The sequence below is a fragment of the Lithobates pipiens genome, unplaced genomic scaffold (assembly GCF_037356315.1).
Source record: "Lithobates pipiens isolate NorthernLeopardFrog02 unplaced genomic scaffold, aLitPip1_a1.2 Scaffold_35, whole genome shotgun sequence".
Lineage (NCBI taxonomy): Eukaryota > Metazoa > Chordata > Amphibia > Anura > Ranidae > Lithobates > Lithobates pipiens.
Window position 1 is genome coordinate 7341522 of NW_027507811.1, and position 22874 is coordinate 7364395.

The 22874-nt window shown below is 48.4% G+C and overlaps 5 protein-coding genes across 5 annotated transcripts in view; 4 read left to right on the top strand and 1 right to left on the bottom strand.

Annotated features, from left to right (window-relative positions):
* LOC143955747 (uncharacterized) overlaps positions 1-22874 on the bottom strand; it is a 132681-nt gene that overhangs the window by 77740 nt on the left and 32067 nt on the right. The window lies entirely within an intron of this gene.
* The window catches only part of LOC143955465 (uncharacterized), a 230834-nt gene that overhangs the window by 25158 nt on the left and 182802 nt on the right, over positions 1-22874 (top strand). The window lies entirely within an intron of this gene.
* Positions 13-2296, top strand: LOC143955801 (uncharacterized). Its single transcript, XM_077465921.1, has 4 exons — positions 13-211; positions 294-500; positions 656-791; positions 1175-2296. Exons 1-4 carry the CDS (start codon positions 77-79, stop codon positions 1975-1977), a joined length of 1281 nt encoding a protein of 426 aa, XP_077322047.1. The 5' UTR covers positions 13-76; the 3' UTR covers positions 1978-2296.
* LOC143956037 (gastrula zinc finger protein XlCGF66.1-like) lies at positions 12700-18105 on the top strand. Its single transcript, XM_077466168.1, has 5 exons — positions 12700-13265; positions 13596-13722; positions 17009-17223; positions 17497-17631; positions 17720-18105. The coding sequence occupies exons 3-5, from the start codon at positions 17140-17142 to the stop codon at positions 17909-17911; spliced, it is 411 nt and encodes a 136-aa protein (XP_077322294.1). The 5' UTR covers positions 12700-13265; positions 13596-13722; positions 17009-17139; the 3' UTR covers positions 17912-18105.
* LOC143955826 (uncharacterized) lies at positions 18341-21768 on the top strand. Its single transcript, XM_077465945.1, has 2 exons — positions 18341-18605; positions 19383-21768. The coding sequence occupies exons 1-2, from the start codon at positions 18482-18484 to the stop codon at positions 20351-20353; spliced, it is 1095 nt and encodes a 364-aa protein (XP_077322071.1). The 5' UTR covers positions 18341-18481; the 3' UTR covers positions 20354-21768.

The following is a 22874-nucleotide window of genomic DNA, read 5'->3' on the forward strand; positions in this document are numbered from 1 at the left end:
TTATATTCAGAGTGGAAACCTGAATAATAATAATATTAAAGAAGAGTATAGAGCGGAGGATAAGCAGTATGGTGTGATGGGGAAACATTCAAATCTACACAAGGATATGATGGAGCCACTTAATAACATAAACCCACCAGAGAGATGTCCCCGTCGTCTGTATTCCTGGGATTCCACACTGGAAGATCACAACTACGCACAGAATGAAAAGGTATATAATGATCAATTATTGGTAGTTATGTGTTATTAACGAGCTTGTTTGTTTTCGATAATTGTATTATTATACATTGTAGAGTGCAAACCTTGGGAATTATAATATTGGTATTAAAGAAGAGTTTAAAGAGGAGGATAAAAAGTATGGTGCGATGGAGGAACATTCAGATGGACCCAAGGATTTTGTAGAGCCACCTAATAATGGAAACCCCCCAGAGACATGTCCCCGTCCTCTGTATTCCTGGGATTGCACACAGGAAGGTCACATCGTCCCCCACCATCATCAGGTAGGTGGAGTTGAGGGTCGGGAACATAAAGTGATTGGACACTCTGACATGTGGAGATGATGTGTGGACTCTACAAGATGATATTTTCTATGTGATCTCACATCATAAATACTTCTATGTTACAGATCTTATTTTCTGCCATTCTGATGGTTTAGGGTGAAGATCTGATTAATCTAAAAATTGAGTGTGAAGTAGAGGAGGAGTATGTATGGGATGATCAGCAATATACAGAGGAGGCTGGAATGACGAGGACATTCATAGAGGAGGACACTCCTACAGAGATCAGCACAGGTGACCCATCATATATTCTTCTCTTATCTCTGCTCTGTTACAGCTCACCGATTGGTTCAGAGTAGGGCGGGAGCTGAGTGATATCAGCCAATAATCTGTACCGTTTCTGGATTAGCGATGCTTAAAATGAAAGGTTGCCCCCATAAATATAAAAAAAAAACCTTGATCCCAACTTTGGACATTTCCAGGAGCCACCATTAAGGTAGAAGTGATCTGAGAGGAGGACCAAAGGCCCTTTGACTGAAGAGGGGGGAAAAGTCTTGTCTGGTTGGGACCTCCACAGAGAACATCTCCTCACTCATATCTACCTGATCCAGATGGGATCTTGATGGAAGTGAACTAACCCTCTCATATCTATTGATGATGTTTTTATATTTTTCCAGGACACGCCATGGAGAAACCCTCAAAGGATCGTCTCACTTTATCTCCAGGTTGTAGAATGGAAGATGAGGACATCACAGGAGATTGTGGAGGAGAAAAGACAATGATCTCCACTATGGATGGTGGACTTCACAGTGTGGATAGACCATGGAGTCCCTCTGACTCTGAGCAACCTCGTACTGTGAGGGATGGTGCCGGAATTCAGGGAGAGAAGAAAATTTCCTGTCCTGATTGCGGAAAAAGTTTTAACTCTGAATTAAGTCTTTCTGTAAATAAGAGACCTCACAAAGGGGAGGGGGCACATTCCTGTTCTGAGTGCGGAAAAAGCTTTTTCACTCAATCAGACCTCAAAACACATTACAGAACCCACACGGGGGAGAAGCCGTTTACCTGCCCTGAGTGCGGAAAAGGCTTTTCACAGAAGTCCTGCCTTACCAGACACCAGAAACTGCACAGAGGCGAGAAGCCGCATGCCTGCCCGGAGTGCGGGAAATGTTTTGCGCGGAAATCGGACGTTGTCCTACATAGAAGAACTCACACAGGGGAGAGGCCGTATTCTTGTACTGAGTGCAGGAAACGTTTTTCATGCAAGTCCAGTCTTATCCTACATCGGAGAACTCACACGGGCGAGAAGCCATATTCCTGTTCTGAGTGTGGAAAATGCTTTGCGCAGAGACCAGAACTTGTCAGACATCAGAAATCTCACACAATGGACAAGCCATTTTCCTGCCCACAGTGTGGGGAATGTTTTTCATGGAAGGCTTGTCTTACCAAACATCAGAAAACCCACACAGGGGGGTATTAGTGTCTCAAGTGTGGGATATATTTCTCATACAAGTCCTATCTTACCCAATATTGGAGAACCCACCCTTGAGGTGTATTAGTGTCCCAAGTGCAGGAAATGTCCCCTATATGGATCATATTTTTCCACACTTCTGAGATTTCACACTGGTGAGAAGCCGTATTCCTGCACTTAGTGCGGGAACTGTTTCTCATAGAAGTCCTACCGTACCCAATATCAGAGGACCCACACAACCCCCGAGGTGTATTAGGGCTAGTTTACACTTTGCTTCAAAACATGTATTCGTACACATTTTGTTAAAGCTCTCCGAACGCCAGTCGAAGCTCCTGTCACTAAATAAAATGGTTAGCTTACAGTCCTGTTCACACCTTGTCTTTGTTTGGTGCTTCATTGAGGCTTTGGTGAGGGTTTCGATGAGCCTTTAGTGAGGCTTCGGTGAGCCTTCGATGGGGCTTCAATGAGCCTTTGGTGGAACTTCGATAGGGCTTCAATGAGCCTTTGGTGGAACTTTGATAGGGCTTCAATGAGCCTTTGGTGAGACTTCGTGGGGCTTCGATGGGGCTTCCGGGAGCCTTCAATGAGGCTTCAACGGGGCTTTGATGAGCCTTTGGTGGGGCTTCCGTGAGCCTTCAATGAGGATTCAACGAGACTTTGGTTGGGACTTTGTGGGGCGTTGATGAGGCTTCAATGAGCCTTTGGTGGGGCTTCCATGAGCCTTCAATGAGGCTTAAATGGGGCTTCGATGAGCCTTTAGTGGGGCTTCGATGGGGCTTCAATGAGCCTTTGGTGGGGCTTCCATGAGCCTTCAATGAGGCTTCAACATGGCTTTGTGGGGCTTCGGTGAGGCTTCGTGGGGTTTCGATGGGGCTTCAATGAGCCTTTGGTGGGGCTTCAGTGAGACTTCGTGGGGCTTCGATGAGGCTTCGATGGGGCTTCAATGAGCCTTTGGTGGGGCTTCCATGAGCCTTCAATGAGGCTTCAATGAGCCTTTGGTGGGGCTTCGATAGGGCTTCAATGAGCCTTTGGTGGGGCTTCGATGGGGCTTCAATGAGCCTTAGGTGGGGCTTCGGGGAGCCTTCAACGGGGCTTCGATGAGCCTTAGGTGGGGCTTCGGGGAGCCTTTGGTGAGGCTTCGGTGTGGCTTCATGGTGCTTCGATGAGCCTTTAGTGGGGCTTTGGTGAGGCTTCAATGAGCCGTTGGTGGAGATATGATGAACCTTTGGTGAGGCTTCAGTGAGCCTTCGATGGGGCTTTGATGAGCCTTTGGTGGGGCTTCGGTGAGGCTTCGTGGAGCATTGATGAGGCTTCGATGAGCCTTTAGTGGGGCTTCGGTGAGGCTTCATGGAGCTTTGATGGGGCTTCAATGAGCCTTTGGTGGGGAATCGATGAGCCTTTGGTGGGGCTTCAGTGAGCCTTCGATGGGGCTTTAAGCAAACATTGCCATAGACTTCTATGGAGGCTTTTAAGGTGCTTTGAAGCACCACTAAAGTGACATGGGATATAATTTTTTAAAGCGAAGCCTAAACAAAGCAAAAACAAGATGTAAACAGGACTGTAAGCTAACTATTTTATTTAGTGACGGGCTTTGACTGGCGTTCAGAGAGCTTTAACAAAGTGTGTCTGAGGCCTTGTTTTGAAGCAATTATAACTAGCCGTTAATGTGTGTTGAAGCTGAAGCAAGTGTAAATGAGCCCTTATGCCACGTACATACGACCGGACTTTCCGGCAGAATAGGTCAGATGGAATCATTCCGTCAGATATTCCGATCGTGTGTGGGATAATCCAATCATTTAAAAAAAATAAAAAATTCAGACGGACCTAGAAATAGAACATGTTTCAAATCTGTCAGACGGACTAAATTCCTATTGTGAAAACCGTTCGCCTGTGTGACGGACCAAATACTAGACATGGGCGTCGTCAATAAATTCGTTTCATTCTGTTCCGTTTCGATTCGTAATAAAATTAATTCGTACTTCATATTTCGTGTCCGAAATTCCGTTCTGTTTCGTACGAAATACGAATTGTCGTTAGGTTCGTTAACGTGTACGAACGTTCTTTACGATGAATTTAAAGGCAAAAATATACCTCAATATGACAGTCGATGCTGATGGAAGTTTGGTTTTTATCTGAAATACAAAATTCCGTTGAAGAATTTCCTATCCGAAATACGAATTTTCGTTAGATGAGAAAAAGAGAAGCGGATTGTCTGCCATGCACCGCTGGTCCAGTTTGTGCCTGCTCCTCCTGGGGCTGCTTATTATGAGGGGCTCCCACCATCCCTGTGCTGTGCTGACTTCCTCCTGGGGCTGCTTATTATGAGGGGCTCCCACCATCCCTGTGCTGTGCTGACTTCCTCCTGGGGCTGTACCTCTGCTGTGCATATTATGAGGGGCTCCCACCATCCCTGTGCTATTCTTATTATGAGGGGCTCCCACCATCCCTGTGCTGTGCTGACTTCCTCCTGGGGCTGCTTATTATGAGGGGCTCCCACCATCCCTGTGCTATGCTGACTTCCTCCTGGGGCTGCTTACAGTGCAGGTGTCAGTGCTGTATATCACAGTGCAGGTGCCAGTGCTTTATGTCACGCTGCTGATGTCAGTGCTCTCTATCATGGTGCTGGTGTCAGATCACTCTATCACGGTGCAGGTGTCATTGCTGTATGTCACGCTGCTAATGTCAGTGCTCTCTAGAGGTCGACCGAAAAAAAAAGGGCTAACTTGCGTTTGAAAGACCTCTGCGCAAATACCGCGTCACATAAAATATTGCAACATTATTTCCTAGGGTCTCTGCTAAAAAATATATATATAATTTTTGGGGCTTCTGAGTGATTTTCTAGCAGAAAATTCTGGATTTTTACTTGTAAGCAACAAGTGTCAGAAAAGATTTAGTCTTTAAATGGTTAAACTGAGAACTTCTACACAGGGAGTTCAGCCCATTGAAGAAGAAACATTGTATCATTTCGATCTTTTCTTGGCAGCCCAGAGAGGAGGAAAGTCCTTCACTGATGTCTTCAGGCAACTTACATTGACTTCTATTACAGAAGTCTTTTGCAAGTCGCGCTGAACATATAATCGGCTTTTTTATCAGCACAATCGGCCAATGCCGATTAATTAAAAAATGCCAAATATCGGTCTACCTCTAGTGCTCTCTATCACGGTGCTGGTGTCAGATCACTCTATCACGGTGCAGGTGTCATTGCTGTATGTCACGCTGCTGATGTCAGTGATCACGGTGCAGGTGTCAGTGCTCTCTATCACGGTGCGGTTGATCATCTCCTGCACCCTCTTCTTTGCCTACCCTGACCTTCCCTCTCCTCCATTGCCTTCATGCGCTCCACAGTCCTGAATTGTCACAATTTCACATATAAAAAAAGAATGCTTGTAGTTGTCGATCCCAGGTTCATGTGTTATGTCATTGGCCATGTGGTGGGACTATGTGTGCACAGCTATTAATTATTTTGTGGCTGCAAATATGACCTGTAGGTTTGTAAAGTTCACCATCCCTGTGCTGTGCTGACTTCCTCCTGGGGCTGCTTATTATGAGGGGCTCCCACCCTCCCTGTGCTATGCTGACTTCCTCCTGGGGCTGCTTATTATGAGGGGCTCCCACCATCCCTGTGCTATGCTGACTTCCTCCTGGGGCTGCTTATTATGAGGGGCTCCCACCATCCCTGTGCTGTGCTGACTTCCTCCTGGGGCTGCTTATTATGAGGGGCTCCCACCATCCCTGTGCTATGCTGACTTCCTGCTGGGGCTGCTTATTATGAGGGGCTCCCACCATCCCTGTGCTTTGCTGACTTCCTGCTGGGGCTGCTTATTATGAGGGGCTCCCACCATCCCTGTGCTGTGCTGACTTCCTCCTGGGGCTGCTTATTATGAGGGGCTCCCACCATCCTTGTGCTATGCTGACTTCCTGCTGGGGCTGCTTATTATGAGGGGCTCCCACCATCCCTGTGCTTTGCTGACTTCCTCCTGGGGCTGTACCTCTGCTGTGCTCAGTATGAGGGGTTTCCACCATTCCTGTGCTGTACTGACATACTGAGCACAGCAGTGGTACAGCTCCAGGAGGAAGTCAGCACAGCACAGGGATGGTGGGAGCCCCTCGTAATAAGCATAATAACTGAGTCGCCGTCGATTCGACGACAACTGATCCGAAATTCGTAAACAAAAGTTCGTATTCGTACAGAATTCGGACCCACGGCAATTCGTATTTCGGATCCTCCCGAAACGTACGAATTTGAGATTCGTACGAAACGAATCGCACATGTCTACCAAATACAACGCGAGGGCAGGTATTGGCTACTGGCTATTGAACTTCCTTTTCTAGTCCCGTCGTACGTCATCACGTTCAAAACGAACGTACTTTGGTCCGTTCGTGTGTGGGCAAGTCCGTCCGTTCGGAAGTCCATCGTAACTCCATTGAAAGACCGTCTGACCTTTTCTGCTGGAAAGTCCGGTCGCGTGTACGTGGCATTAGTGTTCCAAATGCGGGAAATGTCTTCTATATGGATCATATTTTTCCATACATGAATGAATGAGGAACTACCTATGCGAAATGAATCGCCTCAGAGCGCTTTTTGCCGCCGTGTCCATCTGCGGTATAGCACGGTGCTTTACCCCATGGGGTCCTGACACGCTTACAAACACATACAACATACACATATTTGGCCAATTTCACTCCGGTGAGAAGCCGTATTCCTGCCCTGAGTGGGGGAAAGGTTTCTCAGAGAAGTCCTACCTTACCCAATATCAGAGGACCAACACAACCCTTGAGGTGGATCATATTTTGCCATACATCAGAATTCTCACACGGGTGAGAAGCCGTATTTCTGCCCTGAGTGGGGGAAATGTTTCTCAGAGAAGTCCTACCTTGCCCAATATCAGAGGACCCACCCAACCCTTGAGGTGGATCATATTTTGCCGTACATCAGAGATCTAACATGGGTGAGAAGCCGTATTTCTGTCCTGAGTGGGGGAAATGTTTCTCAGAGAAGTCCTACCTTGCCCAATATCAGAGGACCCACCCAACCCTTGAGGTGGATCATATTTTGCCGTACATCAGAGATCTCACACGGGTGAGGAGTCGTATTTCTGCCCTGAGTGGGGGAAATGTTTCTCATAGAAGTCCTACCTTGCCCAATATCAGAGGACCCACCCAACCCTTGAGGTGGATCATATTTTGCCGTACATCAGAGATCTCACATGGGTGAGAAGCCAAATTCCTGCCCTGAGCGGGGGAAATGTTTCTCATAGAAGTCCTACCTTGCCCAATATCAGAGGACCCACCCAACCTTTGAGGTGGATCAAATTTTGCCGTACATCAGAGATCTAACATGGGTGAGAAGCCGTATTTCTGTCCTGAGTGGGGGAAATGTTTCTCATAGAAGTCCTACCTTGCCCAATATCAGAGGACCCACCCAACACTTGAGGTGGATCATATTTTGCCGTACATAAGAGATCTCACATGGGTGAGAAGCCAAATTCCTGCCCTGAGTGGGGGAAATGTTTATCATAGAAGTCCTACCTTGCCCAATATCAGAGGACCCACCCAACCCTTGAGGTGGATCATATTTTGCCGTACATAAGAGATCTCACACGGGTGAGAAGCCAAATTCCTGCCCTGAGTGGGGGAAATGTTTCTCATAGAAGTCCTACCTTGCCCAATATCAGAGGACCCACCCAACCCTTGAGGTGGATCATATTTTGCCGTACATCAGAGATCTCACACGGGTGAGAAGCCAAATTCCTGCCCTGAGTGGGGGAAATGTTTCTCATAGAAAAGTCCTACCTTGCCCAATATCAGAGGACCCACCCAACCCTTGAGGTGGATCATATTTTGCCGTACATCAGAGATCTCACACGGGTGAGGAGTCGTATTTCTGCCCTGATTCGGGGAAATGTTTCTCATAGAAGTCCTACCTTGCCCAATATCAGAGGACCCACCCAACCCTTGAGGTGGATCATATTTTACCGTACATCAGAGATCTCACACGGGTGAGGAATCGTATTTCTGCCCTGAGTGGGGGAAATGTTTCTCATAGAAGTCCTACCTTGCCCAATATCAGAGGACCCACCCAACCCTTGAGGTGGATCATATTTTGCCATACATCAGAGATCTCACATGGGTGAGAAGCCAAATTCCTGCCCTGAGTGGGGGAAATGTTTCTCATAGAAGTCCTACCTTGCCCAAAATCAGAGGACCCACCCAACCCTTGAGGTGGATCAAATTTTGCCGTACATCAGAGATCTCACACGGGTGAGAAGCCAAATTCCTGCCCTGAGTGGGGGAAATGTTTCTCATAGAAGTCCTACCTTACCCAATATCAGAGGACCCACCCAACCCTTGAGGTGGATCATATTTTGCCGTACATCAGAGATCTCACACGGGTGAGGAGCCAAATTCCTGCCCTGAGTGCTGGAAATGTTTTTCATGGAAGTCTTGTCTTCTCAAACATCAGAGAACCCACTCAATACTTAAGGTTTATTGTTGCCCCGAGTGCGGGAAATGTCTTCTATACGGATCATATGTTGCCGTACATCAGAGATCTCACACTGGGAAGAAGCCCACCTTGATATGCACCTCAGAAAACACGTGGCTGAGCGCTCCTCTGATCTTTATCATGGAAGAAACTCTTTATACGGAAATCAGAGTTATCCAAAGTCATTGAACTCTGTATGGTTTACTAGAAAAAGAGAGGCGGTGTGTTGAGTCCCTCCTGTGGTGTAGTCTGATCTCCCCTCCCTGCTCTCCAGTAGAGAAGCTTCAAAGGAAAGAAACGTGACGAGAGGAGCTTGTGGATGAAGAACAGAAAAGACGAGTCTAGATGACAGGACTTACAATTTTGGAGCAGTAGTTGTCAACCTAGACAGCTGCATTTGCTTGAAGAGAGCCCCCTATTGGCTGGATGTAGTTAAGATTATATGTTTTTGGTAACATTTCATATAAGCATTGTATATATAAAAAAAAATTAGTATGAAACAAATGAAGATATACAGTATTTATATTTTTTTTAAATGTTATTCTATGTAAACGGAACAGTTAAACGTCTTCCTTCAAATCTGCATACCCAATGAAAAGTGAAACGCGTCGCTCCGAGCACCAGCACACAGCAACTCGGTGCTGAGATCCAGCAGGGTTGCCCAGCTCACTGAAACTGATTGCTGAAATCGGTAGGGAGACACCAGCAATCAGCCCACTCATCTTGTCGTCTCCCAAATCATACCTGGCTGACGCATTTGACCCTCCCACAGGCTTAGTCATACACTATATTACCAAAAGTATTGGGACACCTGCCTTTACATGCAGGGTTCCGATATTGAGTCCGTAGGGGGGTCAATATTGAGTTGGCTCACCCTTTGCAGCTATAACATAAATATACTATATTACCAAAAGTATTGGGACACCTTTGCATGCACAATAACTTTCATAGCATCCCAGTCATAGTCCGTAGGGTTCAGTATTGAGTTGGCTCACCCTTCACAGCTATAACAGCTTCAACTCTTCTGGGAAGGCCGTCCACACGGTTTAGGAGTGTGTCAATGGGAACGTTTGGCCAAAAGCGCATTTGTGAGGTCAGGCACTGATGTTGGACGAGAAAGCCTGGCTCGCATTCTCCACTCCTAAAGAGGAAGTAAACCCTGATGGGTTTACTTCCTCTTTCATTCCCTGCAAAGGCAAAGCATAATGGACTACTATGCATCGCATAGTAGCCCATTATGTGTCACTTACCTGACACAGGAGCCAGCGAAGTCGCCGCTGTCCCCTGTAGTCCGCCGCATCCATCTTGCTGGTGGCGTCTTGCAGCTCCGCCGCTGTCATTCGGCGAAGCCGCGATGACGTCACTCCCGCGCATGCGCACGGGAGTCGACACGCGCGGCAGCTCCATTCTTGGAAATGCCGCGCTCAGTGCGCCTGCACGCTGTCTACCATATAGGTTTAGGAGATATTGCTTGGACCTACAGGTAAGCCTTAATCTAGGCTTACCTGTAGGTCAAAGTGGTTTGTAAGGGTTTACAACCACTTTAAATCATCCTAAAGGTGTCCTATTGGGTTGAGGTCAGGACTCTGTGCAGGCCAGTCAAGTTCCTCCACCCCAAACTCGCTCATGGACCTTGCGTTGTGCACAAGTCAGGCACTGATGTTGGACGGGAAGGCCTGGCTCGCAAGTCTTCATTCTAATTCATCCCAAAGGTGTTCTATCGGGTTTAGGACGGGACTCTTTGGCGCACAGTCCCAATACTTTTGGTAATAAAGTGTGGATCTCTATGACTAAACCTGTGGGAGGGTGAAACTCATCAGAAGGTCCTTCTCCCAGAAAAATATGCATACCAGACACCTATGTGAGCATGCTGCCTGGCTGGGAAAGTAGGGGCGTTCACCCTCCTGAACGGGAAGGGGCCATCCCCAAACTGTTCCCACAAAGTTGGCAGCATGAAATTGTCTAAAAAGTCTTGGTATGCTGACGCCTTAAGCGTTCCCTTCACTGGAACCAAGGGGGCAAGCCCATACCAGGCCACATGCCCTCAACATGTGGTGGGGGGGTACCTTGCCAGGAGGACTCTCCTGAAAAAGTAACTTTTTACCATGTTGATGAAGACAAGGGCCTCTTCCCTATAACCCTGGCCTGGTGGATATGGGGGTTTGGGGGGATTATTGGAATCTAGAAGCCCCTTTAAAAATAAGTGGCCTTCAGAAACCCCCCCCCCCCCTCAATGTGAATGAGTAAAGGGTACATAGTATCCCTATTCCTTCAAGTGCTTTAATAAGAAAATATATATATATATATATGCCATCAAAGACATCATCCAGCAATGTAGAGCCACATTAATCACGATGCCCCCAACCCACGGAAAGGAAAATAGTCACCTGCCATTGTTTGATGTTCCCCCGATGACTGCTTCCCCACTTATGACAGCTCCAGTGGATAATAGATAATATATACAAAAGAAAGCTTAGATAAAGGTCTAATATGGAATTTGGGGGGCCCTCGTGCTTTTTTTTCCATTTACCTATCCCCATCTTCTTTGCTTACATGGCCGAGGAATCCCCTCATCTATACCAGACCCTTATCCCAGATGAGGGTCTGATATACACTGTACTACCAAAAGTATTGGGACACCTGCCTTTACACGCACATGAACTTTTTTTGAACATCCCAGTCTTAGTCCGTAGGGTTCAATATTGAGTTGGCTCCGCCCTTTGCAGCTATAATGGCTTCAACTCTTCTGGGAAGGCCAGCCACAAGGTTTAGGAATGTGTATATGGGAATGTTTGACCGTTCTTCCAGAAGAGCATTTGTGAGGTCAGGCACTTTGACGAGAAGGCCCCGCTCGCAGTCTCCGCTTGAATTCATCCCCATCAGGTTGAGGTCAGGATTCTGTTCCTCCACCTCAAACTCGCTCATCCAGGTCTTTATAGACCTTGCTTTGTGCACTGGTGGGCAGTCATGTTGGAACAGGAAGGGTCCATCCCCAAACTGTTCCCATAAAGTTGGGAGCATGAAATTGTCCAAAATGTCTAGGTACGCTGACGCCTTAAGCGTTCCCTTCAGTGGAACTAAGGGGGCCAAGCCCAACCCCTGAAAAACCACCCCAAACCATAATCCTCCCTCCACCAAATGATTTGGACCAGTGCACAAAGCAAAGTCCATGAAGACTTATGCCGCGTACACACGAGCGGACTTTTCAACATCCAAAGTCCGACGGACTGATTCCGTCAGACTATTCGATCGTGTGTGGGCTGCAACGGACTTTTGATTCGCCAAAGTCTGACGGACTTTAGAATATGGAACATGCTTGAAATTTTTCCGACGGAACTCCGCCGGACCCGGTCCCTTCGAAAAATTTGCTCGTGTGCGTGCTATTCCAACGGACTAAAACCGACGCTAGGGCAGCTATTGGCTACTGGCTATGAACTTCCTTATTCGAGTCCAGTCGTACGTCATCACGTTCGAATCCGTCGGAGTTTAGTGTGATTGTGTGTGGCCAAGTCCGCTCAGTCGAAAAGTCCGTCAGAACTCTGTCGGAACTCCGGCAGAACTCCTTCGGAAGTCTGTCGGACATAAGTCCTCTCGTGTGTACGGGGCTTTAGGGTCCAGTGATGCGGGGGGAACGAAGCCCCGCTCATTCCCTGCTCTGCTCGGCGGCGCCAGCATTCTTACTGTGGGCATGCGCACGTGATACGCTGCGCAGTCATCTGGGACCTGTCACGTGTCCCAGATGACTGACTGCACCGAGGGGAAGTGACGTCAGGTACACGGGCACTGAAGGAGGCAGACTATGAGGACCCCCTAGCAACAGGCATTTAGAGGTGAGTTAAAAATTTTTTTTTTTTTACATTTTTTTGGGGAATTTTCATCATATTTTTTTTTTTGGGGGGGGGGGGAAACACCACTTTAATGGCATGAATGTGCGGCACCATCCTCTCCTGAACCATACCAGGCCACGTTCTCTCAACATGTGGGGGTACCTTGCCAGGGGATGTTGATGAGGACAAAGGCCCCCTCCCTGCAACCCTGACCTGGTGGTTGTGAAAAACAAGATAAAAACTCCCATAAGTTTGCCAAGTTCTTTATAAAAAAAAAAAGAAAATCTCCCAAAAAGTCTCTCATTGCTACCATAACAAAGATATCCCTCTTCAAAGTTAGGACGTATATCAGCGTGTGGCGATCCGGAAGTGGTCAAGGATTTGAAAAAGGTTTTCATGTCACAAGAACCACCTAAAACCGATCCACATCACTGATCAAAACATGTCCGGGATCTCTCCAACACCCCCCCCGATCACAACCACGAACGATAACGCAAAGAGGATAAAGGCAGAAAAGCCTGTCTCATAAAGAGGGGGGGTGGACGCTCATCAATGATTGGCTACTAGAGGTGGCTGGAAGGGGTGCCACACGGCTTGCAAAGCCACATGGGAAGGGCTTTTATCACGGTAGTTTTTCTCAAACAACTTTTGCCTAAACTTCTCTCCCGTGACTAGTTACGGGACAAACCCGGCAAAATCAATCATTTCCGAGCAAAACCAATTTGACAAAAAATCCCTCCGCTCGTCCTTAGCAAGGAGAGTTGTTCGCCACGACAAGACTTTTTCTCGGGGGGGGGCTGCAGTTCCTCTGAGGTCCACAAGGTGGTGATCAGCATTTCTACTCAGACTGGAAGACTCTATGGTAGACAGGAAGTGATGTCAGCTACAGATAGGAAGTGGCGTCGTGTACAGGCAGGAAGTTCCGGGTGAGAGGTGAATTTGGAGGAAATGCAGAGAAGACATTGCTGGAACTGGAAGCCCAGAAGGTAAGAAGATTTTATCTTATTTTATGGTATCTCTCATCACTGTACAGTATTAGGAACCAATGCGCTCTGTCCCGCTTTCGCCTTTAATTGTCCCTCTTTTCAGTCTGATGCACACACAGACAAATCGATATGTGATTTATCTGTCCAAAGTGTATCGCTCTCGGTATTTCATCGGATTATTTCATGTGCTGAGGTGAAAACACCGGTATAAAAGAAAAGTAATGATGAAATGAAACATAAGTGGGTGTAATTGATCACATTGTCACTGAATGCCTAACCCAAATCGAAGGTTTCCCCCTTTTTTTTTTTTTTTTTTTTCTTACCTCTCAGAACGGAGCTCCGATGCCGGCTGAAGTTTTCTTCAGGAACCGACACGACCGGGGAGTGCCGATCTCCTGGTCCTCCATAGAGCTCTGTGCTTCATCCCGCCGATCCTGTCCCCTCACTACAGGACAAGGTATGGGGCAATGGTCTCCAAACTGCAGCCCCGGGGGCCAGATGTGGCCCTTTTCTTGCCTTTATCTGGCCCTTGAGGTACTATTCCTCCCACTGACACCAACAGCGAGGCACTATTCTTTCTCCCACTGACACCTACGATGGGGTGCTATTTCTCCCACTGACACCAATGATAGGGCATGATTCCTTCTAGGGTTGTCCCGATACCACTTTTTAAAGACCGAGTACAAGTACCGATACTTTTTTTCAAGTACTCACCGATACCGGTTACCGATACTTTTTTTTTTTAATGTCACGTGACAGTGGCACGTGTGTCAGAAGTTTTTTTTGTTTTTACAATTACATTTTTTCCAATTTATTTTGTTATGTTTCTTTTTTTTTACGGGGGCAGGGGGGGGGGGGAGTGAACAGTGTCAGTGTGTTTTGTTTTTTATTTTATTTTTTATTATTTTTTTACAATTAATTTCTTTTAATTCTTTTATTTATTGCAATTCTTTTTTTTTTTTTTTTTTTTTTTTTGTTTAATTTTTTTTTTATTATTAGCCCTGTTGGAGGCCTTTGGTAAGATATCAGGGGTCTTAATATACCCCTGACAACTCCCCTTTGAGACAGAGAAAGGGACTGAGGACACATGTTTCCCAGTCCCCTTCTCAGCAGCCTAAGCTGCACTGAAAATGAATGGAGAGGAGACAACCCTAATTTCTTCCCCCTAATACCAAGGATGGAAGGATGGGACACTATTCCTCCCACTGATACCAGTGATGGGTCACTATTCCTCCCACTGATACCAGTGATGGGTCACTATTCCTCCCACTGATACCAGTGATGGGACACTATTCCTCCCACTAATACCAGTGATGGGACACTATTCCTCCCACTAATACCAGTGATGGGACACTATTCCTCCCACTGATACCAGTGATGGGACACTATTCCTCCCACTAATACCAGTGATGGGACACTATTCCTCCCACTAATACCAGTGATGGGACACTATTCCTCCCACTAATACCAGTGATGGGGCACTATTCCTCCCACTGATACCAGTGATGGGACACTATTCCTCCCACTAATACCAGTGATGGGACACTATTCCTCCCACTAATACCAGTGATGGGACACTATTCCTCCCACTAATACCAGTGATGGGACACTATTCCTCCCACTAATACCAGTGATGGGACACTATTCCTCCCACTAATACCAGTGATGGGACACTATTCCTCCCACTGATACCAGTGATGGGTCACTATTCCTCCCACTAATACCAGTGATGGGACACTATTCCTCCCACTAATACCAGTGATGGGACACTATTCCTCCCACTAATACCAGTGATGGGACACTATTCCTCCCACTAATACCAGTGATGGGTCACTATTCCTCCCACTAATACCAGTGATGGGACACTATTCCTCCCACTAATACCAGTGATGGGGCACTATTCCTCCCACTAATACCAGTGATGGGGCACTATTCCTCCCACTAATACCAGTGATGGGGCACTATTCCTCCCACTGATACCAGTGATGGGGCACTATTCCTCCCACTGATACCAGGGATGGGGTACTATTCCTCCCACTGATACCAGGGATGGGGCACTATTCCTCCCACTAATACCAGTGACGGGGCACTATTCCTCCCACTAATACCAGTGATGGAGCACTATTCCTCCCACTGATACCAGTGACGGGGCACTATTCCTCCCACTAATACCAGTGATGGAGCACTATTCCTCCCACTGATACCAGGGATGGGGCACTATTCCTCCCACTGATACCAGGGATGGGGCACTATTCCTCCCACTGATACCAGGGATGGGGCACTATTCCTCCCACTGATACCAGGGATGGGGCACTATTCCTCCCACTGATACCAGGGATGGGGCACTATTCCTCCCACTGATACCAGGGATGGGGCACTATTCCTCCCACTGATACCAGGGATGGGGCACTATTCCTCCCACTGATACCAGGGATGGGGCACTATTCCTCCCACTGATACCAGGGATGGGGCACTATTCCTCCCACTGATACCAGGGATGGGGCACTATTCCTCCCACTGATACCAGGGATGGGGCACTATTCCTCCCACTGATACCAGGGATGGGGCACTATTCCTCCCACTGATACCAGGGATGGGGCACTATTCCTCCCACTGATACCAGGGATGGGGCACTATTCCTCCCACTGATACCAGGGATGGGGCACTATTCCTCCCACTGATACCAGGGATGGGGCACTATTCCTCCCACTGATACCAGGGATGGGGCACTATTCCTCCCACTGATACCAGGGATGGGGCACTATTCCTCCCACTGATACCAGGGATGGGGCACTATTCCTCCCACTGATACCAGGGATGGGGCACTATTCCTCCCACTGATACCAGGGATGGGGCACTATTCCTCCCACTGATACCAGGGATGGGGCACTATTCCTCCCACTGATACCAGTGATGGGTCACTATTCCTCCCACTGATACCAGTGATGGGTCACTATTCCTCCCACTGATACCAGTGATGGGGCACTATTCCTCCCACTGATACCAGTGATGGGGCACTATTCCTCCCACTAATACCAGTGATGGGGCACTATTCCTCCCACTAATACCAGTGATGGGGCACTATTCCTCCCACTAATACCAGTGATGGGGCACTATTTCCTCCCACCGATAACAATGATGGGGATTTGTTTACTCGCCTTGATTCTGGGCATTTTTTTTTTTTTACTCCAACTGACCACAGTCTGTCCCCCTCAAACTCTGAAGAACAGTAGACTGGCCCTTTGTTTAGAAGGTTTGGAGACCCCCTGGTATAGGGCGTAGTACAAGGACACATTACAGAACACGGAAGTGACATTGAGGTGAGTGGAGAATACCACCACCAGGGGGGGATGTGGGACATTGGGACATCCTGTGTTTTGTCTGCATCAGAGCCGTGTTTGGTGTTCAGGTAGAAGGAGAGGAAAGAATTGACTTTCTTCTGTAAAGGTAATACTTTGATTCGGGATTGTAGTTTGGATTTAGGTTTGCATATAAGGGGTGTGGCCTCTGAGTTACAGTAATATTTAGTGCTATAATATGTCTTTCTATTCCATCTCAGTAAGTTGGGCAACCAGTAACCCCTCCCCCCCCCGTCATGTCCGTCCTCTTCAACCAAAGTCACTGTGACATCTTCTTACCTCATCAGTCCATACTAACAGATTATACCACTTTTGTTGGGTGCGGGGGGGTGGAGGGTTTGTTGAGACATAGAGAGAATCTCATTCAGCTTCCTTTTCTGGCAGATCAAAAACTAACCAGCATTAAAGACCTCAAAACAAAACAGACTTTATATTAATACATGAAAATTTTGTGCTGGCAAGACAACGGTTAGGAGGCTCCCAGACCAAAAGAACCTGTATAAATCACGTGACCAATGAGGATGGAGGAGGACCGGAGTCACGTGACTGAGAAGATACTAAACCTCACCCTGGAGATCATCTACCTGCTGACCGGAGAGGTGAGGAGGATTCTGGGAGGTCACATGACATCACTCTTATCTCTATTAATAAAACACAGACCTGACAGGAGAGGTGAGGAGGATTCTGGGAGGTCACATGACATCACTCTTATCTCTATTAATAAAACACAGACCTGACCGGAGAGGTGAGGAGGATTCTGGGAGGTCACATGACATCACTCTTATCTCTATTAATAAAACACAGACCTGACCGGAGAGGTGAGGAGGATTCTGGGATTCTAACATGATATTCCTATTGGTTCCCCAATACAGAGATTTCCTCTTGTGAAGTCCGGTGATCATATGACCATCACAGTGCCTCCATGTGACTCCCTAAAACCTGAGAGACACAACATGGAGAAGGTTCTAGAAGTTACCAAGAAGATGATGGAGCTGCTGACAGGAGAGGTGAGGAGGATTCTGGGAATTCTGGGACATTATCCAGTAACAGACAAGGGATGTGTCTGGATGGTGACTGTATCATTGTGTGTGTCAGGTTCCTATAAGGTGTCAGGATGTCACTGTCTATTTCTCCATGGAGGAGTGGGAGTATTTAGAAGGACACAAGGATCTCTACAAGGACGTCATGATGGACAATCAGCCGCCCCTCACATCACCGGGTAAGAGGAGACTTTATTGTAAAGGAGAGAGCAGTACGGAGGCTCCACCTAGATCCCCCATCATCTGATAAACACATAGAAACAATGTATTCAGTCAGTGTGTGTGTTTCCTACAGATGGATCCAGTAATGGGAACCCACCAGAGAGATGTCCCCGTCCTCTGTATTCCCGGGATTCCACACAGGAAGGTCACACCATCCCCCACCATCATCAGGTAGATGGTTAACAGTTATTGGCATTGATCTTTGCACAATCTTGTTTTTTACAATGATTTTCTTATTTTATATTTAGAGTGGAACCCTTGAGGAATATAACATTGTTGTTAAAGAAGAGTATAAAGAGGAGGATGAGTCATATGGTGTAATGGAGGAGTTTCCAGGACATATTGATGACTCAATGGAGCCACCAGAGAGATGTCCCCGTCCTCTGTATTCCACACAGGAAGGTCACCCCATCCCCCACCATCATCAGGTAGGTGGAGTTGAGGGTCGGGAACATAAAGTGATTGAACACTCTGACATGTGGAGATGATGTGTGGACTCTACAAGATGATATTTTCTATGTGATCTCACATCATAAATACTTCTATGTTACAGATGTTATTTTCTGCCATTCTGTTGGTTTAGGGTGAAGATCTGATGAACATGAAAGTTGAGGGTGAAGTAGAAGAGACGTATGTGAGGGATGATCAGCAATATACAGAGGAGGCTGGAATGACGAGGACATTCATAGAGGAGGACACTCCTACAGAGATCAGCACAGGTGACCCATCATATAGTCTTCTCTTAGCTCTGCTCTGTTACTGCTCACTGATTGGTCCAGAGTAGGGCGGGAGCTGAGTGATATCAGCCAATAATAGGTTGATAACGGTCCCCTCCCTGTACTGATACCCTATTTGTTGTTCAGCTGGCAGTATTAGGTTGGTAATGGTTCCCTCCCTGTACTGATACCCTATTTGGGGTTCAGCTGGCAGTATTAGGTTGTGTGTCACTCCTAGTTACAGTAGCACAGATATGATAACACAGATTGAGACTTTCTTAGGTTGGTTCCTCTTATTCCAGAAGACTTATAGCTAAATGTTACCATAAAACTCTATTACCAGTCTTGGGGTGAAATGTAAGGATTGACAAAAAGAAAGAAACACCTTTCATGAGAAAATACCGTTCCAAACTCTCCAGTGCTGCATATCACCAGAAGCCTAGGCCAGTGGTCACTTGTTCTATGGTAAAGGGTCTGCAGGTCAGGACTTTGACCCTCTTGTCTATCAGAGGTCACATGACCCAGTGCCTAGGCTTGTGGTTGTGTAAAGAGCATGGACCTCCCAGCCCCCATTGGTTCCTGCTCTTCTGACAAGGCTGTGTAAATGTAGAAGTGATCTGGGAGGAGGACCAAAGGACTAAAGAGGGGGGAAAAGTCCCGGCTGGTTGGGACCTCCACAGAGAACATCTCCTCACTCATATCTACCTGATCCAGATGGGATCTTGATGGAAGTGAACTAACCCTCTCATATCTATTGATGATGTTTTTATATTTTTCCAGGACACGCCATGGAGAAACCCTCAAAGGATCGTCTCACTTTATCTCCAGGTTGTAGAATGGAAGATGAGGACATCACAGGAGATTGTGGAGGAGAAAAGACAATGATCTCCACTATGGATGGTGGACTTCACAGTGTGGATAGACCATGGAGTCCCTCCGACTCTGAGCAACCTCGTACTGTGAGGGACGGTGCCGGGATTCAGGGGGAGAAGACATTTTCCTGTTCGGAATGTGGGGGGGGTTGTAGCTCTGAATTAAATCTTTTTGTACATCAGAGATCTCACATGAGTGAAAGGCTTCATTCTGGTTCTGAGTGCAGGAAATGTTTTCTTCATCAATCAAAACTTGACCTACTTTCTCACACGGGGGAGAAGCCATATTCCTGCCCTGAATGTGGGAAATTATTTTCAGAGAAGTCCAACTTTACCAGACAGCAGAGATTACACACTGGAAAGAAGAAGCATGCTTGCTTCAAGGGCGGGAAATGTTTTCCACAGAGAACAGACCTTGTTACACATCAAAGATCTCACACAAGGGAAAGGCCATATTGTTGCCCTGAGTGCGGGAAAGGTTTTTCAAAGAAGTCCTCTCTTAACGCACATCATAGATATCACACCGGAGAGAGGCTCTGTTCCTGCCCTGAGTGTGGGAAATGTTTTTCGCAGAAGTCCAAGCTTTACATACATCAGAGGACTCACACGGGCGAGAAGCCGTATTCTTGTTCAGAGTGCGGGAAATGTTTTTCACAGAAGTCCCATCTTAATAAACATCAAATAAGCCACAGGGGAGATAAGTCATTTTCATGCCTTGAGTGCGGGAAACGTTATTCAAGGAAATCAGCCCTCGTTATACATCGAAGATCCCACACAGGGGAGAAGCCATTTTCCTGTCCTGAGTGTGGGAAATGTTTTCCACGGAAGTCTTGTCTTACCAGACATCTGAGAACCCACACCACCCTCAAGGTGTATTAGTGTCCTGAGTGTGGGAAATGTCTTCTATATGGTTCATATTTTGCCGTACATCAGAGATTTCACACTGGGAAGAAGCTCACCTTGATCTACACCTCAGAAAACACGTGGCTGAGCGCTCCTCTGATCTTTATCATGGAAGAAACTCTTTATAGGGAAATCAAAGATCACTGAAGACTTCAAAGTTCTGTCTGGTTTCCTCTGCTAGGAGAGAGAAGGAGGGGGTGTCACTGCCGGTTGGGTCCCTCTAGGAGAGAGAAGGAAGGGGCGTCACTGCTGGTTGGGTCCCTCTAGGAGAGAGAAGGAGGGGGTGTCACAGCCGGTTGGGTCCCTCTAGGAGAGAGAAGGAGGGGGTGTCACTGCTGGTTGGGTCCCTCTAGGAGAGAGAAGGAGGGGGTGTCACTGCTGGTTGGGTCCCTCTAGGAGAGAAAAGGAGGGGGTGTCATTGCTTGTTGGGTCCCTCTAGGAGATGGAAGGAGGGGGTGTCACTGCAGGTTGGGTCCCTTTAGGAGAGAGAAGGAGGGGGTGTCACTGCTGGTTGGGTCCCTCTAGGAGAGAGAAGGAGGGGGTGTCACTGCCGGTTGGGTCCCTCTAGGAGAGAGAAGGAGGGGGTGTCACTGCAGGTTGTGTCCCTTTAGGAGAGAGAAGGAGGGGGTGTCACTGCTGGTTGGGTCCCTCTAGGAGAGAGAAGGAGGGGGTGTCACTGCAGGTTGGGTCCCTCTAGGAGAGAAAAGGAGGGGGTGTCACTGCTGGTTGGGTCCCTCTAGGAGAGAGAAGGAGGGGGTGTCACTGCAGGTTGGGTCCCTCTAGGAGAGAGAAGGAGGAGGTGTCACTGCTGGTTGGGTCCCTCTAGGAGAGAGAAGGAGGGGGTGTCACTGCAGGTTGGGTCCCTCTAGGAGAGAAAAGGAGGGGGTGTCACTGCTGGTTGGGTCCCTCTAGGAGAGAAAAGGAGGGGGTGTCACTGCTGGTTGGGTCCCTCTAGGAGAGAGAAGGAGGAGGTGTCACTGCTGGTTGGGTCCCTCTAGGAGAGAGAAGGAGGGGGTGTCACTGCAGGTTGGGTCCCTCTAGGAGAGAAAAGGAGGGGGTGTCACTGCTGGTTGGGTCCCTCTAGGAGAGAGAAGGAGGGGGTGTCACTGCTGGTTGGGTCCCTCTAGGAGAGAGAAGGAGGGGGTGTCACCGCTGGTTGGGTCCCTCTAGGAGAGAGAAGGAGGGGGTGTCACTGCAGGTTGGGTCCCTCTAGGAGAGAAAAGGAGGGGGTGTCACTGCTGGTTGGGTCCCTCTAGGAGAGAGAAGGAGGGGGTGTCACTGCAGGTTGGGTCCCTCTAGGAGAGAGAAGGAGGGGGTGTCACTGCAGGTTGGGTCCCTCTAGGAGAGAGAAAGAGGGGGTGTCACTGCCGGTTGGGTCCCTCTAGGAGAGAAAAGGAGGGGGTGTCATTGCTTGTTGGGTCCCTCTAGGAGATGGAAGGAAGGGGTGTCACTGCCGGTTGGGTCCCTCTAGGAGAGAGAAGGAGGGGGTGTCACTGCTGGTTGGGTCCCTCTAGGAGAGAGAAGGAGGGGGTGTCACTGCAGGTTGGGTCCCTCTAGGAGAGAGAAGGAGGGGGTGTCACTGCTGGTTGGGTCCCTCTAGGAGAGAAAAGGAGGGGGTGTCATTGCTTGTTGGGTCCCTCTAGGAGATGGAAGGAAGGGGTGTCACTGCCGGTTGGGTCCCCCTAGGAGAGAGAAGGAGGGGGTGTCACTGCTGGTTGGGTCCCTCTAGGAGAGAGAAGGAGGGGGTGTCACTGCCGGTTCGGTCCCTCTAGGAAAGAGAAGAAGGGGCGTCACTGCCGGTTGGGCCCCTCTAGGAGAGAGAAGGAGGGGGTGTCACTGCCGGTTGGGTCCCTCTAGGAGAGAGAAGGAGGGGGCATCACGGCTGGTTGGGTCCCTCTAGGAGATGGAAGGAGGAGGTGTCGCTGCTGGTTGGGTCCCTCTAGGAGAGAGAAGGAGGGGGTGTCACTGCTGGTTGGGTCCCTCTAGGAGAGAGAAGGAGGGGGTGTCACTGCAGGTTGGGTCCCTCTAGGAGAGAGAAGGAGGGGGTGTCACTGCAGGTTGGGTCCCTCTAGGAGAGAGAAGGAGGGGGCATCACTGCTGGTTGGGTCCCTCTAGGAGAGAGAAGGAGGAGGTGTCGCTGCTGGTTGGGTCCCTCTAGGAGAGAGAAGGAGGGGGTGTCACTGCTGGTTGGGTCCCTCTAGGAGAGAGAAGGAGGGGGTGTCGCTGCTGGTTGGGTCCCTCTAGGAGAGAGAAGGAGGGGGTGTCACTGCTGGTTGGGTCCCTCTAGGAGAGAGAAGGAGGGGGTGTCACTGCAGGTTGGGTCCCTCTAGGAGAGAGAAGGAGGGGGTGTCACTGCAGGTTGGGTCCCTCTAGGAGAGAGAAGGAGGGGGTGTCACTGCTGGTTGGGTCCCTCTAGGAGAGAAAAGGAGGGGGTGTCACTGCTGGTTGGGTCCCTCTAGGAGAGAGAAGGAGGGGGTGTCACTGCCGGTTGGGTCCC

Bases quoted from the DNA above. Each gene is read 5' to 3' on its own strand.
- LOC143955801 (XM_077465921.1), top strand. From the start codon at position 77: ATGGGGAAACATTCAAATCTACACAAGGATATGATGGAGCCACTTAAT. The intron at 212-293 runs GTATATAATGAT...TATACATTGTAG, and splicing joins ACTACGCACAGAATGAAAAG to AGTGCAAACCTTGGGAATTA. The intron at 501-655 runs GTAGGTGGAGTT...CTGATGGTTTAG, and splicing joins TCGTCCCCCACCATCATCAG to GGTGAAGATCTGATTAATCT.
- LOC143956037 (XM_077466168.1), top strand. From the start codon at position 17,140: ATGAGGATGGAGGAGGACCGGAGTCACGTGACTGAGAAGATACTAAAC. The intron at 17,224-17,496 runs GTGAGGAGGATT...TCCCCAATACAG, and splicing joins TCTACCTGCTGACCGGAGAG to AGATTTCCTCTTGTGAAGTC. The intron at 17,632-17,719 runs GTGAGGAGGATT...TGTGTGTGTCAG, and splicing joins TGGAGCTGCTGACAGGAGAG to GTTCCTATAAGGTGTCAGGA.
- LOC143955826 (XM_077465945.1), top strand. From the start codon at position 18,482: ATGAACATGAAAGTTGAGGGTGAAGTAGAAGAGACGTATGTGAGGGAT. The intron at 18,606-19,382 runs GTGACCCATCAT...ATATTTTTCCAG, and splicing joins TCCTACAGAGATCAGCACAG to GACACGCCATGGAGAAACCC.